The 23,081-nt window shown below is 44.9% G+C and overlaps 2 protein-coding genes across 6 annotated transcripts in view; one reads left to right on the plus strand and one right to left on the minus strand.

Annotated features, from left to right (window-relative positions):
* Positions 1-8,774, minus strand: part of RUBCN (rubicon autophagy regulator) — a gene marked incomplete at its 5' end in the record, with an annotated part of 28,762 nt that extends 19,988 nt beyond the window's left edge. For 2 of the 5 annotated variants that reach the window (XM_082287830.1, XM_082287828.1), the window contains one exon: positions 8,646-8,774. Coding sequence is in view for 2 of the 5 variants with exons in the window: in XM_082287831.1 (XP_082143957.1) it covers positions 4,081-4,118 (38 nt within the window). Of the gene's footprint in view, positions 1-4,080; positions 4,127-8,645 lie in introns of those variants that run through there. The other 3 variants (XM_082287829.1, XM_082287831.1, XM_082287827.1) reach the window with 3 other exon arrangements.
* Positions 8,775-8,862: 88 nt separating this feature from the next.
* FYTTD1 (forty-two-three domain containing 1) lies at positions 8,863-23,018 on the plus strand. Its single transcript, XM_082288364.1, has 9 exons — positions 8,863-8,993; positions 12,046-12,177; positions 15,194-15,339; positions 16,092-16,204; positions 17,134-17,230; positions 18,136-18,197; positions 19,049-19,123; positions 19,929-20,055; positions 21,116-23,018. The coding sequence occupies exons 1-9, from the start codon at positions 8,891-8,893 to the stop codon at positions 21,209-21,211; spliced, it is 951 nt and encodes a 316-aa protein (XP_082144490.1). The 5' UTR covers positions 8,863-8,890; the 3' UTR covers positions 21,212-23,018.
* Positions 23,019-23,081: the final 63 nt, after the last annotated feature.

The raw sequence follows: 23,081 nt of genomic DNA on the forward strand, positions 1-23,081 counted from the left end.
ATGAACAGCATAATTAAAGCACCTTTGCAGAGGTGATCTTGAATCCACCAAAAGTGAATTAAATCCTGGTAAGTATCCTACAGGACTTCCTGGCCCAAAGCAGTTCACAAGTTAGACACACAAGACCTTTTTGATACCCTAACCCCAGTTGTTACTGGGCTGGAACATGCTGAAAAGCACACAGTGACACAAGGCTGAAGAAATGAAGACCCATATAGTTAGCTGCAGGTGGCAGGGAAATTGAGAGCACAGCTAACCACATTTCAGCTTTGACCAAACTCTGGGGCAACCCCGAATTAGCGGTAGGGTTTGCTCCCTCCCCTCCCACTGACAGAGCCTGGGTTTTAGCTGCCAGGAGGGATGGAGAAAGCCCAAGTTCCCTTTTCTGACAGTGTTCCGAGCACTAGTAAGAAATCTGCTTTTTTTCCTGAATAAGGAGAATTCTACTTTGCTAGTGCTATAGAAGGCCTGGCATGGGGTAAGGCCAATTCATATTACATCATGAAAACACCCCAATTTACAATAAGGGCAAAGTGAGTAACACCCCAGAGGGTCACAGAACACGACCAGAGCTTCCCCTGGAAGAACCACACATACTTCTGCTCTCCTGATCTAGCAGAGCCTGGTTCCCCCAGCCAGAAGGGCCGAGGGTGTTTGCAGGGGCCATGGAGCAATGGTGAGATCTCAGCTGCATCCTTATCCTCCCTTAAAGACAACCTCTGATCCAGCCTCCAATTTTAACCACCAGCTCCACAAACTTGGCACTGGGTCTCCTTTCTTCACCACAACAAACTCCACCTTCAGGTACAGCAACATCAAGCTGCGATCAGGAACTGTCCCAAATATAACTGTCCCGAATATATATTTCACACTGGAGTGATAAAATACAGAATCCAGCTTTGGAGCAAAAAATGGCTTAATGCTGCAACTGCTGACAACAGGGAATGCTACTTGCTCTTTCAAGGCTTTCTCAGCCCCTCCATGCCAGCAAGGGTAGGAACTTCTCTTGGTCCAAGTCAGCAAACGTGACTCACAGCAGAGGCAGGGAGCCATGCTGCTGACTTCTTTGTTTAAAATGAAACCAAACCCTGATTACTTTCCAAAACAGAAACACACAGGTAGCCAGCGTTCAAAAATGAAAAATAAAAATGAAGCTCATCTTTCTGGCAAACATCATCTGCTGTGTATCTCCTGTGCTCTGTAGAAGGCACCCAGCAATGGCTGCTTGAACCCTGACCTGCACCTGGAAGACTCTCTTGATCCTTCTTGGCACACTAAAGAGGTTGGGCTAAGGATGCTGAGGTTATGGAGGGACTTCTGACAAATCTCCAAGGACATTCATTCCTCTGCTGGCTGTCAGTTCCTCCTGCAGAAACCGAAGACACCACGTAACCTGCCCTGCTCAGAGCCTACTCCCGCCTCGTTGTCCCCAGATCTCCCAGACAACCAGCAGCCCCTTCCCTGGAATCCCCCGCCTGCTCCTCCAGCAGGCTCAGCACTGCTGGGAAAAGGGATTAAAGAAAGCCAGGCTTCGTGCAATTCATCTGCAGTCACGGGGAGTGGCTGACAAGACAGAGGAAGCCAGAAGAGCTCTGCCAGCCCAGCAGGGATGGGCAGGAATAGCTGAGCGGGTGGCCGGAAAAGGGACACGCAGGGTAACTTGCATCCATGCTAAAAGCTGGCACTGATATAAAATGGGGGCACAACCACAAAAGGTGCCCTCAGCAAACACAGCCTCGAGCTGCTGCTTACTGATGCATTCTTGCTCTGCACTGGCAAAGGATGAGGGAAGAAAATAGGGATTCAAGGTGGTTTTTAGCCTTGCCATGGCAGATAGCTTTACCTGTTCATCTGACTAAGTCTCTCACAAGCAGATGACCACAACCTGTGGACCCAGGGTACTGTCCAGTGGGCTTCAATCTGCACAGGACCTGCCTGTGACAAGCATGCAGGCAGCCAGAGGCAGTGACAGGCAGAGCAGATCCCCACAGCAGGCCACCTCTCCCTGAGAGCAGCTGCTCACATCCCTACATTGCTTACAGCACAGGTTCCCTTTAGGAACCCTCTCCTGCGGCTCTGCTGTCCCTGAGGGTCTTGCTGGAGCCAGAGACAAAGGTGGCAGCTCTTGCTAACCTGCTCAGCTGACCACTGGCCCCTAGAACTGTTGTGTCCTCTGCAGCAGCCCAAGAGCCCTGCTCTCTGCCCAGCAGGACAGCACTAACTCTCCTGCCTCCATGGACAATGTCCTCCATGGACATTGGCATTACAGCCCTGCCACTCGATGCATTTCAGACCTCCTGCTAGGAGGAAAAATCCAGCACAAGATCCTCATTTTCCTCTCTCATTTCCTCATTTGCTTCTGCATTTTCTGTAATTCACAAGAAGATGGACCTAGTGATCTCTATCTTATCAGTACTGCCACAATCTTGTGTGAAATGGCACCTCACTGGGAATAAAAATGCTAAACCCATCACACAAAGGACAAAATCCCATGCAGGATCCTCCCCAAGGCATCAGTGCCAGCCAGAAGAACAAGCAGGCCCCTGCATGTGCCAGCACCGGTGGGGGATGACACCTTCCTTTGTCCCTGGGGGAGTGCTGGGGGTGGCACCACCCCAGCTGTATTAGTCACACGATGGCAGAGTCTGGTAGTGCAGGACTTGTGCTTGCAAACGCAAGAAAATGCACAAAGATGAGCCTGGAAAGACAAAGCAGTGAATGCAGGCAATTCCTCTTACCTTTTGGAACCTGCTGTGTCTGAAGCATTAGTAAAGTGGGAGAACAGCTCGAACCGTGCAAATCAGAAGGCACCCCAAACCCGTGCTATAGCTTTAAAAGCACCGGTAGCATTTTCCCAGCTGATACGGCAAGCAGGAATAGAGCAACTGGCTGAGCCTCTCAGATAAGGAATGCTTCTCTTCCATATCAAGTTTCAGCTGCTCCTTCCTCCCCAGCCAACACTTCCAATTTCCATCTAACATTCACCCTGTGCTTGTGAGCACCAGGGCAAAACGAATGCACACATGAAAACCTGAAGTAAATAGGACTCATCATCAAAACACCTCCAGGAAACAGCCTCTGCTGCTCACATAAATGCGAACAAGAAAAACCAGGCCTGAAGCACAAACGAAGACCACGCAGGTGAGATCACTGCAGTGCGGCCATGCTCACCGCCAGCCACGTGCAGGCGCAGGGCCTCGCCTTCAGGAATAAAGAGAAAAATAAATACATTTCTGCCCAGCACCTAGAAGAGGGGATGCAGACCACTGCCAGGAGGGACAGAAGATAGGATCCCAGAGCAGCAAGCTGCAGAGTCACCGGAACGGTGGCAGAGTGGCGTCAGGGCGGGGTGGTTTCGCCCCTAAGCTCAAGGTGCGTGAAGCAGAGGCCTGGCAGCTGCTGTGTTGGCCATTACTGATGGAGGACAGAGCGGGGACAGAGCATCAGGTATTGAGGGTGCACATCCGTAGCCGTCACTGCCTCTCCAGCGGCCAAGACTCCTGCCCAGGCCATGGAGTAGAGTGATGCGCTGGCCTCGGGTGGGTTACGGCTCTGACAGCCCGGCCCACTGTGTGCCACGAGGGACGGAGCCGGGGGCAGTGTCACACTCTGCAAGCACTGATCCCACTCACGGGAGGGTTCTTCCTGCCCTGATCGCCCCCCGATACCCCCACACCTCCGCCCTGGTGCTGGCTGTGCGCACACTCTCACACACCCACGCAGGACGTGAGCTCTCCAGGAGCATCCCCTGCGCATCCCTACTGCTTCCCAGGCACCACGCGCCTGCTGGCACTGCTGCCACCCGCGTTCCTGCACGCCCATCCCGCGCCGCGTCCTGGATACATTTACACACACACACACACACGCGGGCGCGCGCCTGTGCGTCACCCCACGCGTGCACACACAGGACCCTGCCGCCCCCCGGCGCGCACACGCTGCCCCGCACCGCCGGCACTGGCGCTGCGCACCGTGTCACACCCGCGCCCCGTGTCACGCCTCCGACGGGCGCCTACGCGGCCCGCGTCCCCGGGACACCCGCACCCGCCCCTCCCGCGCGTGTTCCGCCGCGCGCTGCCCCACCTGCTCTCCGCGTGCCCCGCGTGGGGCCCGATCTCCATCCCGGGCGCGCGCGCGGCCCCGGCGCCGCCGCCGCGACACCGTCACGCGGGAGGGGCGAGCGCCCGCCCCGCCCCGCCGCACCCGCGGACTACAACTCCCGGCGTGCACCGCGCCCCCCCGGCGCACCCAGTGGTGCGGGGGACTACAGCTCCCGGCGTGCACCGGGCGCTACGGCGGGCGGTCCGCTTCAGCCTCCCCCGCCCCGGAGCTTTCGGTGCGACCCCGACTTCGAAGCTCCGGGAAAAAGCACAGTGATTGCTGAGATAACCCTTACCAAATCCTGCCTCGGGCGGAATGAGGAAAATGTGATGGCAAGGGGAAAAAACTAAACGACGTGTCCCTGAGGGACAGCTCACGCACTGATCACACCTGCAGAGACAGAGAAAAGGAAAGAGGGTTCTGTCCTACCGCCCACTGTAAGGTGGATGTGAAAAATACAGCAGAGTAAGATGTACCTTCCACCGAAATGCAGTGAAATGAAACTTCAAAAAGGAAAAAGTGATGCTGCTGCCTTCAGACTGAGAATAGTCAATGACAAATTACTATCAGAGATAAAACCTAGATACGTCTCTGGAGTTGTCTGATGCCTCAGAAACCAAAGCTAGGCATTTGTACAATGGAAATTCCCTGTAACTGTTACTTGTAAGGATAAATATATGCTGCATACAGGAAAAAGCACCCCTTGGCCTGACATTTTCTATGTGATTTATTTTACCAGTACAGTACTCCTGCAGCCCATGGGGGTACCGGGTTCTATAGTGCTGTTCTTGATAAAAATAACATATTTTTCAGAAGGTGCTTAATGAAGAGACCAGGACTCCTCATGCATCGTAATTGTATACAAGTGTGGAACAACAACTTGAGCCAGGTTATCAGGCAGAAATTTCTTTTCATAGAGCCTACAGCACCGATTGAAAACACTGCCTGTACGTGGCATGTTAGGTCTCAGGGCATCAGACTGTGTTGACTCTCACTGTAAACACACTGGAGGAAATCAAGTCATTAGGACTATTGTGATTGTTGGATGAGCGCGTCTGGTGAAATGGAGCATACAGATAAAGCTAACAGATCTAATTTAGCTCCTCCACCAGGAATTACAAGATTCTTCTAGCTCCACAAGTCAGAAGTAGCCTGGATGTTGCTCAACAGTGACTTTTTAAATTTCTTCAGGAAAAAACATCTCCATTTCCCCTGCTTCATTATGTTGTTTTGCATACATTAATTATAGTCATTGTTTACTTAACTATTGTCAGTGCCCACATCAATTTAGAAAGCATATAAAAAACCATCAATAAAAAGCTTGTGGTCACACACAGACGTGAGCTTCTGGATCTGCACTGAGGTTAAACTGGACATTAATCCTCCAGTGTAAAATTTAAGAAGTGTCAATAGAGGTGAACAATTGTAAAGGTATGTTATGTATGTATAAATATGGGATCAAAGCAGGTGTGATATTTCACAGCTCACAACATTCAGCTTGAACTAGACAGTCCCATCTGGCTTTAAATCTTTGAGTGTGCTTAGCACTTGATCCTTGGGTGTTATTTCTGCTTGGTAATTTTTACACTTTGTCCCAAGAATTTCTGCATGTTCAGCAGGTAACATCTGTTCCGCAATTCCTCCACAATTCCTCCGCAATTCCCCCTACTGAAACAGCAGGGGTAACTGGGCAGACAAGCCATGAGGTCTCATTTTTGTGAGGGGACAACTGGTTCTCAGGAAATGTGTGTAGGAAGCCCAGGAAAGCACCAGACCCAAAATTTACTACAGCCTGTGGGTGCTTCAGCTACACCGTGTTACAGTCTCAGCACAGCTGAGTCATACTGGACTTCACACAGTTAAAATACTGGTTCTTTGTAGGTCTCAATGCCACATGGAAGCTTTGTCACTTGGCTGGATGCTGACGCACTCCCGAGAGCCACACAGCAAACCAAGAGCTGATGTTCGCATGGTTGCCTCTGTGATCCCCAGCCATTTTGAGCACAGAAAGAAAATACTCTTCAGGATCACAACTTTTGCCTGGTTTTCTGTTGTGCTGAGCAGCAGACAGCTGGTGTCCTGTTTGGATAATAAATACAACTCATGGATTTTGTCTGATTTCCACTTGTCACGAGGACAGGCAGCATCTGCCACCTTTGCAGTTCACATGTTTGTTTGGGGTAAACAGAGCATTTGTTTATTGGTGTGATGCAGTCCCCAGATGGAGCTGCACCCTACAGCCTCACAGAAACTTGACTTAAGGCTTTTTTTAAAATACATCTTTTGGCACCTCTATTATTAGTAGTTCTTGGTAATCTGGCAATAACATATTTGCTTCAGAAATGTAGCCTGATTATAAGAACCTCCTACTTGTCATCAATCACTTGTCATCCAATCTCAGTTGTCATCTGGGGGAAAATGTTATCAAAAGTTATCAAATCTGTGGGTCCAAGACTCCGTGTCTGAAGTTCTGCTGCCCATGGAGAACACAGAGAAGAAAACAGGGTGGAACTGTCAGCCTCCAGCACTGGGGTCACGAGTTTCTCCTGCCTGAAGGAAAATCTCTCACTAGCTGGAGGTGTCCTGTGACAGTAACTGAGCCATTCTCTTCTAGACAGTAGAAAGCAGCAGGAGGAACACCCAGAAACACATTTTTTGCCTTATTTTAAAAGAGATTGATAAAAAGTGTAGATGGAGAGAGCAAGGCCTTGTCAACAGTCTAGTACAGGACAGATGAGGATAGAAAGCCTCAACTGACTCCTCTTATTCTTGCCTGTCATGGTAACACTCCTAGAAAGATCTCCCATTCTTAAGGCCTGCACAGTATTTCAGTGCAGGTAGCTCCCAGCACAGCAAGACAGAGCTGTGACAGGGATTACATGCACAGGAGCTCGTTGTGTCTCAGGTACTCAGGATATTGCACTTGCCACAGAATGTTTATTTTAGCAAATGCACATATGGAATATGTGGGCAATTAAAGAAATGTGGAGCGTTCCTGCTGGAAGGAGGTGTGTGCAAGGTCATGTATGGAAATAATTATCCCTACCCAAGGGCATCTGCAATACAGTCGCTGCAGTCTCGGTATGGAGCTCCCCCTCTGGAGGCAAGGCAGGCAGACCCTGAAACGAGCTGTCCTTTGGTCATGGCAAAGGAAGTCACCTTTAGAATGGCAGTCTCAGCACAGCATCCACAGAAAACTTGGGGAGACATGGACAGTAACACCAGGTGACCACTGTGAGCAGGGGAAATGGATGTGGACTTTCCTTTCAACTTTTACTGCCTGGCTTCTGAAGCAAGTTCATTCTCTGTGATCACCTTGTCAGTCCATCTGCTCCTTCCTTTTCTGTCTCTGGAACTCACTGGCCAATTTCAACCAACCATGAGCAAGATGTAAAGATTCCAGAGAAAATTACTATCCCTTAACTGTAATGGAGTGTCATATGAAGAAAATGCTGTTGTGTAAAAAAGATGTAGCCCGTTACATGTAACTTGTTTGGCAGCAGCCAGCTGCCCACTAGGCACATGTGTACTGGTGACCCACCAATACCCACAGCTCCAAAGACTGCAAATATACAGGGACGAGGGAAAGGCTTCACTAGATTCCTTGTTAAAAAAACAATTTCTGTTCTGAACTTCTCAGTCACATGATTCTGACCAAAAACTGGAGAAGATAACAACTCTGAAAAGAACCCAAAGAGAACAAAGTATCTATGGACACACTGTTCTGGGTTTAAGTAGTAATTTTAAGCCTTACATGGTATTTTGAAACAGGAACCTGGTTTGAACTCTGCTGTTTGACATTTGAAAATATAATTCTGCTCAAAACCACCCTGCATTGGTTTTGTTGTTCACAGAACAGATCATTTCTCTCAACTGCACTGGGGTCACAGGGAAAGGCACATTTTCAGCTTCTCAGCTGAACACCCTTCCCTACCCGGCAACATAGAATGGTTGGATTGGAGGGGACATTTAGAGGTCATGTAGTCCAACCTCCCTGCCATGACCAGGGACATTTTCAACTAGATCAGGCTGCTCAGAGCCACATTCAACCTGACCTTGAGTGTTTCCAGGGATAGGGCATCCACCACCTCCCTGGGCAATCTGTGCCAGTGTTCTACCACTCTCATTGTAAAAAATGAGATATATCTATATATATATATATAGCCAGTCTAAATGGACCCTCTTTCGGTTTAAAGCCATCACCCCTTGTGCTATTGCAACAAACCCTGATGAAAAAATCTGTCCCCATCTTTCCTATATGCCCTTTCAAGTACTGGAAGTCTGTAATGAGATCTCCCGGAGCCTTGTCTTCCCCAGGCTGACAACCCCCAAATCCCTCAACCTGTCTTCATAGGAGAGGGGCTCCATGCCCCCAGTCACCGCCGTGGCCCAGCTCAGCACTCCATCAGGTCTGCAGCCAGCCCAGGACTCCGTGCCCTGCGGCACAACTGCCCTGTCCGCCAGCCCCCTGCACCCCGCACCCTGCCTGCCGCTCTGCTGCCCAGGCCCCCCGCCACTCGCCGGCCCCAGCCCGATGTGCCACTCACTCTTCCCACGGACACTGCCTCTGGAGAAGCCCCTCCTGGAAGCGGCCGCCAGCTCCCCGCGGGTCCCCGCGCCCCCGGCATCGCCCCCCGCCGCTGTACCTGCTCCTCCCGGCCGCCAGGAGGCGCGGTGCCACAGGGGCGGCAGCGCCGCTCCCCACCGCGGGCGTCTGTGCCCTGGGCTGGGCGGAGCTGCTGCGCATGCGCCGGACCGGCGGGGGGGGTGGTCCGCTCTGAGGGAGGCGGCCATGAGCGCGTTCGGGGCTACGGCACCGCTCCCGGGCTCTTCGGCCGCGGCGGGGGCCCGGCACGGCGGCGGCGAGAGCCTGGAGAAGATCGACATGTCCCTGGGTGAGGAGCGGGACTGGGGCGGCCGCTGTGGGCGACAGGGCGGGGGGCTCGGACTGAACCAAACGCCGGGGACGGGCGGAACGAACCAACGGGGCTGTGCCGGGCACCGGCGCGGGCGGAACCAACGAGGGCGGGGGGGTGGGGAGGGGAAAAGACGGGACCCTCCCACAGCGAGAGCGCAGGAGGGGCGCGGGTGGCGCCGGAGGCTGGGCACGGGAGCGGGTCCCGGCCGTGTCACCGGGAGCAGCGGGGACCCGGGGCTTGCGATCCGTGGCGGGGAAGAGCCGGGGCCCCTTTGTGCCGCTTGGTGGTCTGAGGAGGCCGCAGCCCGGGGCGCTGCCTGCGTTTGGCCCAGTGAGGCCCTCGGTACTTGGGCCTTTGGCTGGGTGGCCCTCGGGGAGCGTTCCAGGGCCTCGCCTGGGGCTTGTAACAACAGAGATGGGGGAGGTTTGGTGGTCTCTCAGCTGGCCTGGCCTTTTTATTCTTCTCAGGTTTGGAAGTCGGCAGTGGCAAGTCTCCCGTCTAACCCCTTTGCAGTATAAGACCAGTCACACCAAGCATGACGTCGCGTCTACCACGTACTTTCCTGTGATAATCTACCCCGTTGTCCCCTGCCCTCCTATTGCAGGGTGTGTGTGTTAGGAAGTTGCACAGACTCATTACAAACCTGCAGAGCTGTGTCTCCAGCCTGTCCGAGAAACTGACATCCGCACTGTAGATACTTCAGTGAGGTATCTCAGAGAAGTTCTGTTCTGGTCCTGTGTACTGAGTCCCCTTAACAGTCAGGGACAATTTGATGTGTTCGTGGGCTGCATCTTCCAGTTTACTTTTATTAGAAAAAAAATTTTAAAGTTGGCTTTGTACACTCCAAGACTGCTCTGTGATGCTACCAGAGCATGATAGATTGGTGCTGTCAGGAGACTTTCTTCATAAAGCAGAATCACAGTGTAAACTGAAATTATTAATGGTGGATTTGGCCTTTGTGGGCCACCGTAAAATAAGAGGATTTGTGCAATTTTTCCATCTGTAAATAATTTAGTGGACTTCTTTGTTTGTGCAGTGGAGATATCTTGTGAAATGATGTTTAGAGTTTGAATGTAGAGTAGTGTTATAGCATTCATAGAAAACTATAAATCTGTTTTTATTTACAGCACACAATCTTTGTTTTCAGGATTGCTAATAGAATTATTGATCCTGGCTCATTGTGTTTTCAGATGTTTTGATGTTTCCTGGCCAAGTCAACCTTGCAGTCAGTCACTGCTACATGTCCTGGCCATTAGCTAGTAGCAGATTGCAAAGGAGTATTGTAGTGTCATGAGGATGGCTTTTTTTCTAAAGTGGTGTTGTGAAGCAGGTGTGTTCCTCAGCTTCTTGGGGTGTATGAGAACCTTGTCACCCATGGCTGCTGTCCCCAAAAGTGTCTGTGTCTGGTATAACCAAAGAGGAGGTGCAGTCCCACATCTAGTGTGATATCAAAGAAACTGACATGACTTTAATCTAGAAGATTTTAAGATTTGAGATCTTGGTGTTGAGTAAATTCTCATATAGTAATAAAGATTAAACATGGTTGTGTTTTGTGCAGCTCATCTGCAGCTGAGCTTCCAGTTTTATACTGTTTGGTATGATTGATAACTCTGCTGTTCTAGCTGTAATTGTAGTCTCTGATCTCAGGCAAGATAGGAGAAGGCTTCAGTGTGGCTGCTCTAACAAATGCATGAAGTCCCATATGTCCTTAATATACTTATGAAACTTAAGTGCTTTTCTTTAAAAAGTTGTAACCTTGTGTGCAGTAGCTTGCAAAAGTAGGATTTAAGATGAAGCAGATGTACTGTGAAGCATGAAGTGTTCGAAGTGGCTTTGGTTTCCTTTGTGTATAAAAGGATAGTTTGGAATCCTTGCTTCAGGGACAACCCCTTTGGTAAAGAAGATGCTGTAGATATCAAACCCTGAGTAACCTGTGTCAGTGTTCCTTGTCCTAGTAGATTTTATCTGAAATTCAATCATTTTTGCAGCAAAGTGAGCTAATTTTCTCTTAGCTTTCCTTTAACAGGATGCAGACCATTGGATAACAGTGTTGTGATTTTGGTATTTATGTTTTTTACACTGTTTTCTCTGTTCTACCCCTTATTAGTCCATTTGAACTCAGCCACAAACACAGTAACCCCATTTCCATCTCTCCTTGACTGAAAAAACACTGTCCACATATTTGTGGAGGTTCCCTATTGAAACATGACATTTTTTATGACTCGTGCTCTCATGATAAAGATGCAGTAAACACAATTTGACAATTTCCTTTAAGGTGTTCTTGTAAACAAGCTGACAGATAAAAGCTGCCACACCTTTTGCTTTGCTATTCTCTTCTGAGCTGGCTACCAGGTCAGTGAAGGGAATCAAACTGGTGTAGCATCATTTGTACTGGACAGACCTGCTGTTCACTTTTCATCAGCTTGTTTCTCACACATTCTTGAACTGATTAATAACTTCTCTGAGATGGTTTCCCTGAACGATAGATAAGGTGATTGCTTTGGATTGTAGATTCCTGGGAAGAGATGTCTTGCTTGCTTTTTTCCCCATCATTTCAGCCTTGGTGAACATCTGAAGATAACCGATGGCCTGAGTTGTCTCTGTGTGATCTTTTTTAAGTAGCTTAGGATGAAAGAACTAAGGCTGGAATTGACATTTTATCTGGACTCTGCAAAGTCTGGGAATGAGATTGGATTTACATTTTCTTTAACAATATACAAAAACTAATGGAGTCATTCAAATTAAAATTTAGTGCTGGGCTTAATGCCATGATCTTCCAAGCCTCTTGCATTGTCTGGATGTATGCAACTGCTTCCCTTTGGCTGGGGCATCGTATTATAAAGTAGGTTCTGTAAGACGTAACAGGGACTGGATGTTTGTAGTGCTAATGTTTCTGGAACCTTAACTTGTATGTGCTGCCTTTGCAGGATTGACTGGTCTGTCTCCTATGACTCCAGGCTGCTCGGGGTTTTTATTCAGTATGTCAAATTTTATACAGTATGTCAGTTTTTCTTTTTTCTTCTTGTAGATGATATAATCAAGCTGAACAAGAAAGAAGAGAGAAAGCAATATTCTCCCAAAATAAAAAGAGGGCTTCAGCAGAATCGAGCTCGACAGTTTAGTTCACAAGGCTCCAAGTGGGGAATCCAACAGCAGAAAGGTATGCGTGCCAAACATAACATGGATTCCATATTATCTTTTTTGAGCTGAAAGGTAGTATAATGAAATGTGTGGATTGACGTGGTCAGTTCATGTGTCTTTCAAATAGTGTAATATGTCACGCTTTTGATTATAATTCAGGGGTTTTTAAAATCTATTTGGTTTTGTTTCTGATACAGTGTGAGAAAGTAATTGACGTTTGGCCACCAGGGAGCTTAGATGCTTGAGGGACTGTCTTTGACTCAGGGAAGAATTGGCTTGCTTCTGATTCTTCAAATTAATTTTAATTTTCAAAATTGTGATAACACTTTGCCCCTTCTCAGAGATGGACAGAACAAGTGCTTATGCTAAAGGCTGTGTATTGGGAGATGTGGAGGCCTTGCCAGAGCTCAGAGCTTTGTGCAAGAAAAGCATATTCGTATTTGCTGGGTAGAATTCTCTTTGTAGGCCTCCCCAAAGTATCTGTTACTGTAGACTGTGATGCTGGCTCAGGAGTATTTAAATGGGTAGTGCAGAGTCTGAGTTGGCTTTTCCTGGTAAGAGCTTGGGGATGCAAAGGAAGTACTGTGTCAGCCTTCTTAAGCCAGTGGTTTTACAGCAGAATACAAAAAGGAGAAGCCAGTGTTTTAACAGTGGAATACAAAAAGGGGAAAAACACCATATAGGCAGGGAGCGAAGAGAGGAAAAGTGTACAATAACAGCTTTGCTGTAGGTTCCCCTGAGTAACTCATGGGGTTTTTGATACACAAGAGTCAGTTGAGAATGATTCCCAGGCTTTAATCCAGTACGTGGATAGTTCCTGCTTGAAGTACAGGCTGGTTTTGCTTGCAATTAGTTTTGAAAAGTATCTATTTAATACAGATGATCAAAATATGGAAAAATACTGTCTGAAAAGAAAGCTTACCACCTCAATATGAGCTAATTAGGTGTTTAGGTTAATTCATGCAATTTCTTGTTTAGTAGCATTCCTTTAAAACAAAGACACGTCTGTCTGGTATACTCACAATGATCCCTGTGTTATCTTTGTCTTGCTTAGTGTTTGTTGTAGCAGCAGCTCCTCTTTAGTATCTTAGACACAAATGTCTTTAGGGATCAGTGGAATGTTGTGTTACTCAGGGCTCAGAGGAGTTTTGGTTTCTATGCAGGCCTACACAACTGTGTTACTTGTACATCTCTAATAAATTGGTGACAGGACTGGAAAAAAATTTACATCTCTCAGCCCAAGTGTGAGGATATTTGTGTGGGTGAAGAGTAAGTGAATTTAAGTTGTAGATTATAGAACATGTAGGCTCTGTTTATAACTGCGGTTGTCAAGTGCAGTTGTTTATCATCAAAAGAGCACAAAAGAAACAAGTATTAGGATTTAGAATTTTAGGAGAAACTTGATCTGTAAACATGAAACTCTAAATACTACTGTTTTGGGCAGTTAGTTTTCTCTGCTGGAACCTTACCAGCTTGCCTGCCTGTGTTCTAGGAAAAAGGCAAACAATTTCTTTGTAATATTGCCAGATTCCTGACATCTTGAAACACTGTGAATATATTCAACTGTTCCCCCCTATACAGCTCTGCACAGTTTCTCCCATTGAAAACAAATCTCTTATATTGTTTTTAAGCAGAAGGTGACATTAAATAGTTTTTCTGAGCATTCTAGTCATTAGTAGCTTACCAGTAGATTTATTGCTACTCTCTTGCTATTGAATCCTCTGTGGACAACTTCAGAAACCACAAATGATCCACAGTGTTCAATTCCTTGTGGTTTTAGAAGTGGCTGCCAAACTTTCTGGAAAGAAGAGAGGAACTTGAGATGGGATTCTATTCAGCTTTTGGGGGTAAAAACAGAGAGAGGAGCGTTGTTCATTTAAATGAAAGTTGTCCTTGGTGATACACAGAATGCAACTACACAAAGCCCTGTGCAGCCTGAGCTAACTTGGATGTTTTCATTTACTTGAGCAGAGGTTGGTCTGTAGAGCTTGTGAGGTCCATTTCAGCCTAAACAACCCTGTTTCTCAGCTTTTATCTTGGAAAAGAAGAGCATTTGCTAACCAGCCACAAAATGTGTGTACACAGCAGTTCTCCATGGCAAATTGATCTGAGCTGGGTTCTGATCGGTGGCTTACCTCATGTCATGGCTTGTGTCATGAGGAAGCACAGCTTTATTATCAGTGCTGTTAAGTCAGATATGTTAAAACTAGATGTGTCTGTTGCTGGAGAGCTGACTCCTTAGTCTTAAATTTGTTTTGCAGTCTGAGGTTCTAGAGGGGAGGGTGCTTGGTGACAGAATTTGAACATGCTCTGTATTCATAGCATGAAGCTAAATGACTCCAGACAGGGTTAATCAAACCCTGGTAACTGGAGATAGTACAGACCTCAGACTTACAAGCCTTTTATATTCAAAAGCTGTTTTCAATCCTCAGTTTGGCTGCACTGCCATGCAGACTTCAAATTGAAAACACTTCAAATGTGATAGAATTCATGTGCTGTTTAATGTGATTTTGTAGGCCAATTGCTATGTTCTTTCCTCTTAAGTCATGTCTTGGGAACCACTGATTTAAATAAATAATCTTTTAAGCTGTTTTGGTTTCGTTTCCTTCTAAATTAAACTGGCAATTTGAAGTTTGCTGAATGAGTAGGAAGCTGAGGGACTTTTTGTTTGGTTTGGTTTTATATTACTCAGTACTTGATGAAGTCCCATTTCAGAGTATTTTGGTAGTTTTCTATGCTAGAAGATTCCTAAGTTCTTCCTGTAGACATGTCGAATAAGACATTTTCAACAGAAATTAATGCAATTAGCTAGAGCAAAGCTATGCTTTGTATGAGAAGCTGATCATTGCTGTGCTGGGGCTTGGGCCAGACCTGCTAAAACAACTGAGTGACCAAATTGTCTTCAAGTGTACTTGTCACCTCAACTCTAAGGCTTGAAGTGTGCAGCCAAATAACTTGTGCTGCCTGCAAGGCATCTTAAAGCATTAATCTTTTTCTTCCAGGAGGAATTGTTGAACTTTATCTGCTTGTTGCAGGTTATGGTAAGAATCGTTTGGGGCGCAGAAAGAAGATAGCAGGGAAGAAGCGTTCTTACGGAGTCATAACTGGCCTGGCAGCCAAGAAAGCTGTGGGTTCACACAAAGGAATCAGTCCTCTGAACAGACAGCCACTGAGTGAGAAGGTAATTAACGCAACCCTGGTGACTCGTGTCAGAACAGGTTACAAAAATGAAAGACGAGCGCTTCAGAACATTGTTACTGAAATATAAAATGGAGACATATGGTACAAGCTTTTATCAAATTGAGAATGTGTTAGCTGAGTTCTTGTTTGTTTTGAGTGGGCTGGATAATGACTGGGTGTGAAAGTAGTTTCTAATGCGTAGTTGGGTTGCAAGTCATGCGAGTTGAAGTACAGAAGTATGTTCTGTGTGAGTATGGAGGAAATTACTGTATTTTATGAGGAAAATTGGTTTTCTTACAGACCAATGATTCAGCCAACCTGCAGGTGCTAAGCATGTGCTGTTACAAAAACGAAAGTTTTTGCAGAATACTAAACTCCATCAGTAGGCTCCCTTCTCTGCACTGCTCCAGTGCATTGTTGCCTGCTTCATCTCATTCAGTATTGTAGAATGGGGGTTGCTTTCAGATTTAAGAAGACTAATTTTGAGACATGTGGAGCATGGATTTTTGTTAGTTTGGGGAGATATGGTAATGAAAAAATAGCTGCTAATGTCTGATGCTTTTTGTTTTCTCCTGAGGATGTGGAGAATATCGAATTCATGAAATTGTAGAAGGTATTTTCAAATTACACTAGACTGTGAAAGATAGGCAAAGCCAAGTGTATTCTAATCACAGTTTGTAAATGGAAACTCAAAGAAAAATGTTTGTGTGTGTACAGTATACATTGTGCTGTATATGTTTGTTGGTTTTTAAGAATGCACAACGGAATTACCCAGTCTTGAAAAGGAAAACAAACCTGCAGAGACAATCTGAAATGCAGAGAAAACAAGCTCCTGCCCTCAGGAGGCCTGCCCTGCTAAACAGGAGGTAAAATACCAAGTCTGCTTTTTGAACACTCCTTGGCAACTTTCTGTAGTGAATCTTGTTTGACAGGACTGAGGCTAAGAGAAGACAATAGGTACTGGCAGTAACAATATGGTCAAGACCACCTTATGGGTGAAGTTCTACAAATCTGGAAGCCAAGAATGTGACAGACATGGTCTCGATATAAAGCCAGATGTTTGTTATGATGTAGAGCACTCAGGAAGTACCTCTATTTTTGAGCATGTGGTATTCTGCTTTCAGTTAAATCACAGGCAGCCTGTATTTGAGCAACATGATCTTGTGGAAGGTGTCTCTGCCCATGGCAGGGGGGGTTGAATCTAGGGGATCTTTAAGGACCCTTCCAACCCAAACCATTCTGTGTTTTATGATGCTACATGGAAATGGCCACTGTAGATTTTGATAGCTCAGAAGTGTCAGCCATGGTTTAGTGAACTTTCTAAATGCCTTTATGGAAGCTGGTGCCATCTGCAGCTTCAGGGAAGCCATTGCATGTTTTATTTGTGCTGTAATTAACTCGTGTTATAAACTGCAACCGAAGTGGGTTTCACTATGTGACCATATCATGAAAACGGTAAACAAACTTCCTTTAATTTTTTTTTTCATCTAATCGACAATGTTTAAAGTGCTGGAGGATACTCAGCAAAGTGAAGAGCAGAATTAATGACCATATTGTCCTGTGTTGTATGAACATTAGGCTTCAATGTACCAACAGTGATTTCTCCATTTATGAGTGATGTGTTTCATTCTTAGTGTGTAAGGAGACTATCCCAACTGAAGCATTCAGCCTCAAAGAGGCAGCACTGCAGATGTCCTTCTGGATGTTTTGGGCATTTCTTTGACTTCCATAGTAGCCTCTCTAAGGTGTTCCCTGTGGAGCCTTTTATAACTATATTTTTTAATAAATATTACAGGAATAACATGCCATCCACTTTTGTCAGAATTGGAAACAAACTAAATCAGCAGAAAGATACTCGTCAAGCAACTTTCCTGTTTAGAAGGGGCCTGAAGGTAATACAGATTTTGGAAGAACAAGGCAATTGTACCACAGGTTCTAAGCTAACCTGTAACAGTGATATTAGTGAATCAACTTCAAATATCAAGTCTAAGTAGAAACTTCAGGTGGACTGGGAAATAGCAACAGGTTCTTCTAGGGAAGTGCACTTGTTCTCTTTAGTTACTGTAATCCATTGAGCCTTCCTTCACATTCCAGTGCAATTGAGCTATTCTGAGGGGCATGAAACTTGTCTGTGTTTCAGGGTAGTTACAAGATACTAATTTTTCCTTTTAAAAGTTAATGTTAGAAAGCACTGCCCAGCTTTCAAAAGTTGCCTTTGGGTGAAGAATAGAGCAGAAATACATTTTAGAATCTGATTATGGTTTGGTTTGCTTTTTTAGTTACTTTGGGGTTATTTATTTCAGTTATTTTGGTTATTTAAGGATTTTTTAGTTAGTAGGATCGAGAGATTAGAGAGTGCACAGTGAATGAAAAGTGGTGGTTTTAGTTTTTATTTGTGCCCTCATTCTACATCTGCCGTAGTTGTGACTGTAAGTAGCTGCTGTGTTCCTTTCAGATGGATTGCAAAATTACAGGCAGGATCAGGAACTAGACAGACTTTTCTTGCTAGTATAGTAACATTTTGATGTATCTTGGCTGACATAGTCCTCCAGAATGTTGCCATTGCTGTATTGGCAGTTTTGTTTAAATCATTTTGTGTTCTTAAAGTAATTCCTTTTCAGTGTCTTAGGAAGGTCAGAGGACTCTTATCTTTGAAGTCCCTCTGAAAGTACAATCCTCTTTGTGCAGAGTGTACAAACAGCTTTAAACTTCTATTTTTGAACTTCTGTATTTCCAGCTGCTGCAGTAGGAATTGAAACAGTATTCAAATCTGGTGTCTGTATTGATGTGTTTTCAGGTGCAGGCCCAAGTGCAGTCAACAGATGATCTTGATAATCAGACAGTAAAGAGAACTCGTCAGTAAGTATCTAATTTGGAAAACTTCAGTTTTGTAACACATAAGATTTGCATTTTAGCTCAGACTTCCTGGCTGTGATAATAGAAGGGGGGTGGATTTTTTCCCCTCTAGGCCCATCAACTAGAGTGACAGTGATCCTCTCCCTATTCTCAGTTATTTCCTAAATTATCTTCTAATTTAATCAGGAGGAGTTGGTTTGCATAAGACATTTACAGGAATGAGGGGGAAGGTGGCAAGAGGATCACTCTAATCTCTAGCACTCATGAATACTGCATAGATTGGAAGAAAAATTCAAATGTCAGTGTTCTCCTGAGCTCTTGTTGTAATTTTCCTTTTATTTAATATGCATATAAGCCTGTGAAGCAGTTTAGAAATGAAAAAAACAGAGCCCAATGAGGCCACTGGGCTCTTCCCCCACGCACTCTTCCCGTATCATTCTGTGCCTGCTGGGCTCTTTGCAGTGTGTTTCTTTGGGAATACAGCAGGCTGAGAAAGCAGCAGGTGCCACAGAGTGCAGTCTGTCACCTCTTGGATTTGCTGTTAGGGCCATTTTGGCCCCATCTGTTGCAAGGAAACTGAATGTTTTAAAAAAGTGAACTCTTGGGTCAGTGATGTAGTTGTGGTGCACCTTGACAGCTTGTGATTTAGTGCTCTCCTGAATAGATGTAGGTAATGTAAAAGGTACAAGATTCAGTAGCCAAGTGTCTTGTGGCTGCATGTGGTCTTCGTACTGGCCAACCTTCTGAAAGCTTGCGCATTCTTTGCTGGCCAGTATTTTGGACATACCTTTAAAGATACCCTGACTGAAATCTCTGCACAGGTTTTGTAAGTGATTTTTGTGTTTTCAAACTAGATGGCGAACTTCTACTACAAGTGGAGGGATCCTGACTGTGTCTATTGACAACCCAGGAGCAATCATAAGCCCAATGTGAGTTTTCAAATAACTTCTGAAATGTTCTGAACATAAATGAAATTGCTGCTTTGAACCATTTAGCAAGTTCCTTGCTGCTAGAGTTTCAGGTGACCTCGAAGTCACAGCTTCTTGTGAAGGCTTTTAAGTCTGGCCCCTTTCTGAGTGTTTCTGAGCTGTGTTTGAGCTGGATCTCACACATCATCTCCCAGTTAGGAGCTTGATGTGCTATACAGAGTGGAAGAGTGGTGGGCTGCTAGATTTTCACCTTGTCTGTCCCTTCCAAGTCAGGCCATGTCGTAGCTGTTTTCTGCCCCTATCTGGGTTGAAATGAATGAGCACCTACTTGATGAGTGATGGTAACGGTTCCTTCCTGATTCATAAAAATACTGCTGGACTTACGCTTAAAGAGAGCATTGCTGTATTTGTCTTCGGGAAGTTGATGGTACTGTTGTTTATAGGTGGTATATTTTAAAAATGTCTTGAGTAGCATTTTTGTGGTAGCATTTTATAAGTAAGGAAGACTGTACTGATTCTTATTTTTTGTATTTAGAGGATTAATTAACCACAAATTACATATTTGTCAGTAGAATTGCAGATAAAAAATAGGATGGTTTTCTGTTGGGACTCTTCTGTCTGATAACAATAACAAATGGTTCCTTTTTTAGTTCTGCCTGACTTACCTTCTTGAATTTGTGCCCTCCAGCTCTTCAGGCAGCCTGGTCAAATGGTTTGATGAAAATCTCATACCTCTGTCAGCATTAAGGCTTTCTTACATAAAACACAGGTTCATCATGCCCTTTGTAACATTCTTCTTTCACAGTTCCCAGAAATTACGATTAACTCGTAGTCCTGTGCCACCATTTCTGATGAAGAGGGACCAGTCTGAAGAGAAGAAGATTCCAAAAGGTGTTCCGTTGCAGTTTGATATAAATAGTGTTGGAAAACAGGTAAATGCAGTTTTTGTAACTGTGGCAGTAGTTTGAATAAAAGCCAATGAGGCACTTTCCTCCTGGACTTGCTAGTGACAGAAAGAGGGAACTAGTAACTACTTCATTTCCACTTCCCGTCTTTCTGCTAACTTGCTGTGTAACTTCAAGCAAGTAGCTAAACTCACTGTTCCTGTTCTTCTAGTTTGTGCCTTGCATGCCCACGTGATTTAAATGGGATTTAAAATGTTGAATATTTCTGAAAGGCTTCTAGTGTTCCTGCTGTGCTTATATCAGCAACTGTGAGTAATTCAGGGATGAGCTGCTTTCAGCTGTGTGACCTGCATGGAGCCCTGGCAGCCGAATTTCTAAGGCAACTTTTGCTGTCCATCTAGGAAAAAAAATTAAATGTGATGATGTAAAGGCTTGAAAGATGAGCAATTTTTCACAGGTTCCATGTACACAGGAAATTTGGTACAGCAATCCTAATGCTGTCATTGAAGGAATTCTTAGAGGGTGACAGAGTTAGATGCTGTTCTTGTAATCAGCTCTTTAGTACCAGCTGTAGAAAACTGCATGGAGTCAGGGCATTGATTTTCATTTGTTCCATCAGGAATAAGAAGTATGTCAGAAATAGTCTACCACTGTACTGTAAAATTAATTGAACTTTTGGATTAGACTTCAGCTTGTTGCCTCAGCTGAGTAAGCTGGAAAGCAACCTGCATTGAAATGGTGAAAATACTGCATTTGTTGAAGTTGCAGAAAATCTGTGTGGGGAAATGTGTACTGGAAGTTCCTTTTTTCAGTCTGTCTGTCCTCAGTTTAACTTACAATATTTTGAGTAGGCTTTGAGTATTGACATTATATACCTTGTGTTTTTAGTGAATTCTGAGAATGCAAGCTCTTGATGTGTAGTCCAATCTGATTTTTAAATGGTGTGGGAAGTGACAAAGTAGCTAAGTGAGGCAACTAAGGAGTCAAGCGATGATACAGACTGAAGAAAAAGTTATTCTGTCTTCATTACTTTGATTAAATTAACCCAACACCTTTAAAGTTTCAGTTAAATGACTTTATTTTTCAGACAGGGATGACGTTGAACGAACGATTTGGGATCCTGAAGGAGCAGAGGACAGCACTGTCTCAGAACAAAGGAAGCCGTTTTGTAACAGTGGGCTAACGTGGCAGATGGACTTGGGCATTGAGCCCACCTACCTAAGACCCTGAGATAAAAGTGGGCAGAAGAATACAGCATATGTCACTAGAATTCTCCAGACATCTTGCTAAGATGGTGGCAGAGCTATCTCTTTTTATTACTTTTACTTGGAATGGTAAAAGACTTGATGCCCTGAGGGAGAAAAAGTGGAGAGAAACTGATCCGCCATAGTGGCACCATCACCTGGTTGGAAAAGATTCTGTTGCCCAGCTGAGTTCTTTGACCCCTCTGTTCTAGTAAAGATTGTTTAAATGTTTAATTACAAACCCCATTTTAGGGTTTTTTAGGGACTGCCTTTGAGCTCTCTTTCAGACTCCAGTTTAGCACAGAGCCTCAGTCCATGGATACTTTGGTAGCGATGTAGCGGCATTTTTCATGGGAGCATTGGTTCTGTACTTCTTTGTGCTTTTAAAGTTCTATTTTTTTCCTTTCTTGAAAACTGTTTTGCATCCTCACGTTCATGAATAAAGCTGTTAGCTGAGACCCAAAATTTGTAACTGGGATGGAGACTATTCTACTCTTATCCTTAAAAGTGGTCCAGATCATATACCATATTGGAGGAATACTGCAGAGGCAGTGTGAGAGTCCTTTATATTCCAAATAGCTTAACTTCATCATCCTCCTCTGTAAATGGAGTTTATCTGTCTTCTTCTTTAAATTTTGATTTTTATTTCTCTTTGAAAGGTTTTTCACAAACTTAATGCAATAACGTAATGTTTTTGAATAATTTGATAGGAGAAAATACAGCAGTTCACAAGGAAGTCAACAGTATGGTAGTTTCTTACCCTCCCAGATACTGGATTCTCATCCTGCATACCTTGCCCCAGAGCATTTTCTCTGACTCTTAAAAATAGCTGGAGGCAAGCAATCTCATGGCACTTGTTTGTTTATACCAAAGAGAGGTAAGATGTGAAGCTGATCTGAAGTGGTCAGACATCTGGAAATGTCTGAAACTGAGGAACATTGCTGGAGGAAAGCCCTCAGTTTGCCAGCATGTGTAAGGCATTAGGGAGGAACATGTAGCCACCTGCTTTAAGCATAGCTTTGGGCATCAGAATATGCAGGACAGTAACAACTGGGCCATCCTCAATCTGAATGTATATAATCCCTAAAACTGAGGCACCTCTTCAGAATTGCTTCCAGACCAGGAACTGGTGATCTTGGCACTGCTCTTTGGCAGGGAGGGTTAGGTACAGTCAGGCAGAAGAGTGGCTGGCTTTGCTGCATCCAGGAATGTTTATGGTGTTTGAAGCTGGTTTAACTCCTTTTCACATTCTTGAAGAATTTACATTGGACAGAGTTGGTTTCCTTGTGTTTTTATCTCAAATTCCAAGTTAACTAGCATATACTGGCAAGTTCAGCCTTGAAGAGCATTTGACAGCAGAAGGGCTTTTTTTTGTATAGTTTTGAAGTCAGAGTGCACTCTGATGCTAAGCTAAATAGGACTTAAACCCTTATTTTTAATGTTGAAAAATATACCTTAGCAGAAGCAAACTAAATGTAATGGTGTTAAGGTTTCTTTCTCAATTACTAGTAGGATTTTTTTTTTTAATAAATGTCCCACTGTTAGAGTTTGAGTAGATGAAGTGTAGTCAGTCATCCTGTTTCAGTGTATACGTTTTCCATGTGCCAGGATGCAACAAAAAAAAATTCTTTTGCATCAACCTAGATGCAAAACATTGATGCAGTGCATCAAAAAATGCTAGTTTGTATTTAATGAGAAGATGCTTTACACTGTACCTTTTGGTATTTTTTGGAGAAGTTACTACATTTGATCTATTCTGAAGCTGTTAATTTTTTTTTAAATAAAAAGTTACAGGTTTCATATTGTCTT

This window comes from Coloeus monedula (assembly GCF_965178545.1).
Source record: "Coloeus monedula genome assembly, chromosome: 10".
NCBI lineage: Eukaryota > Metazoa > Chordata > Aves > Passeriformes > Corvidae > Coloeus > Coloeus monedula.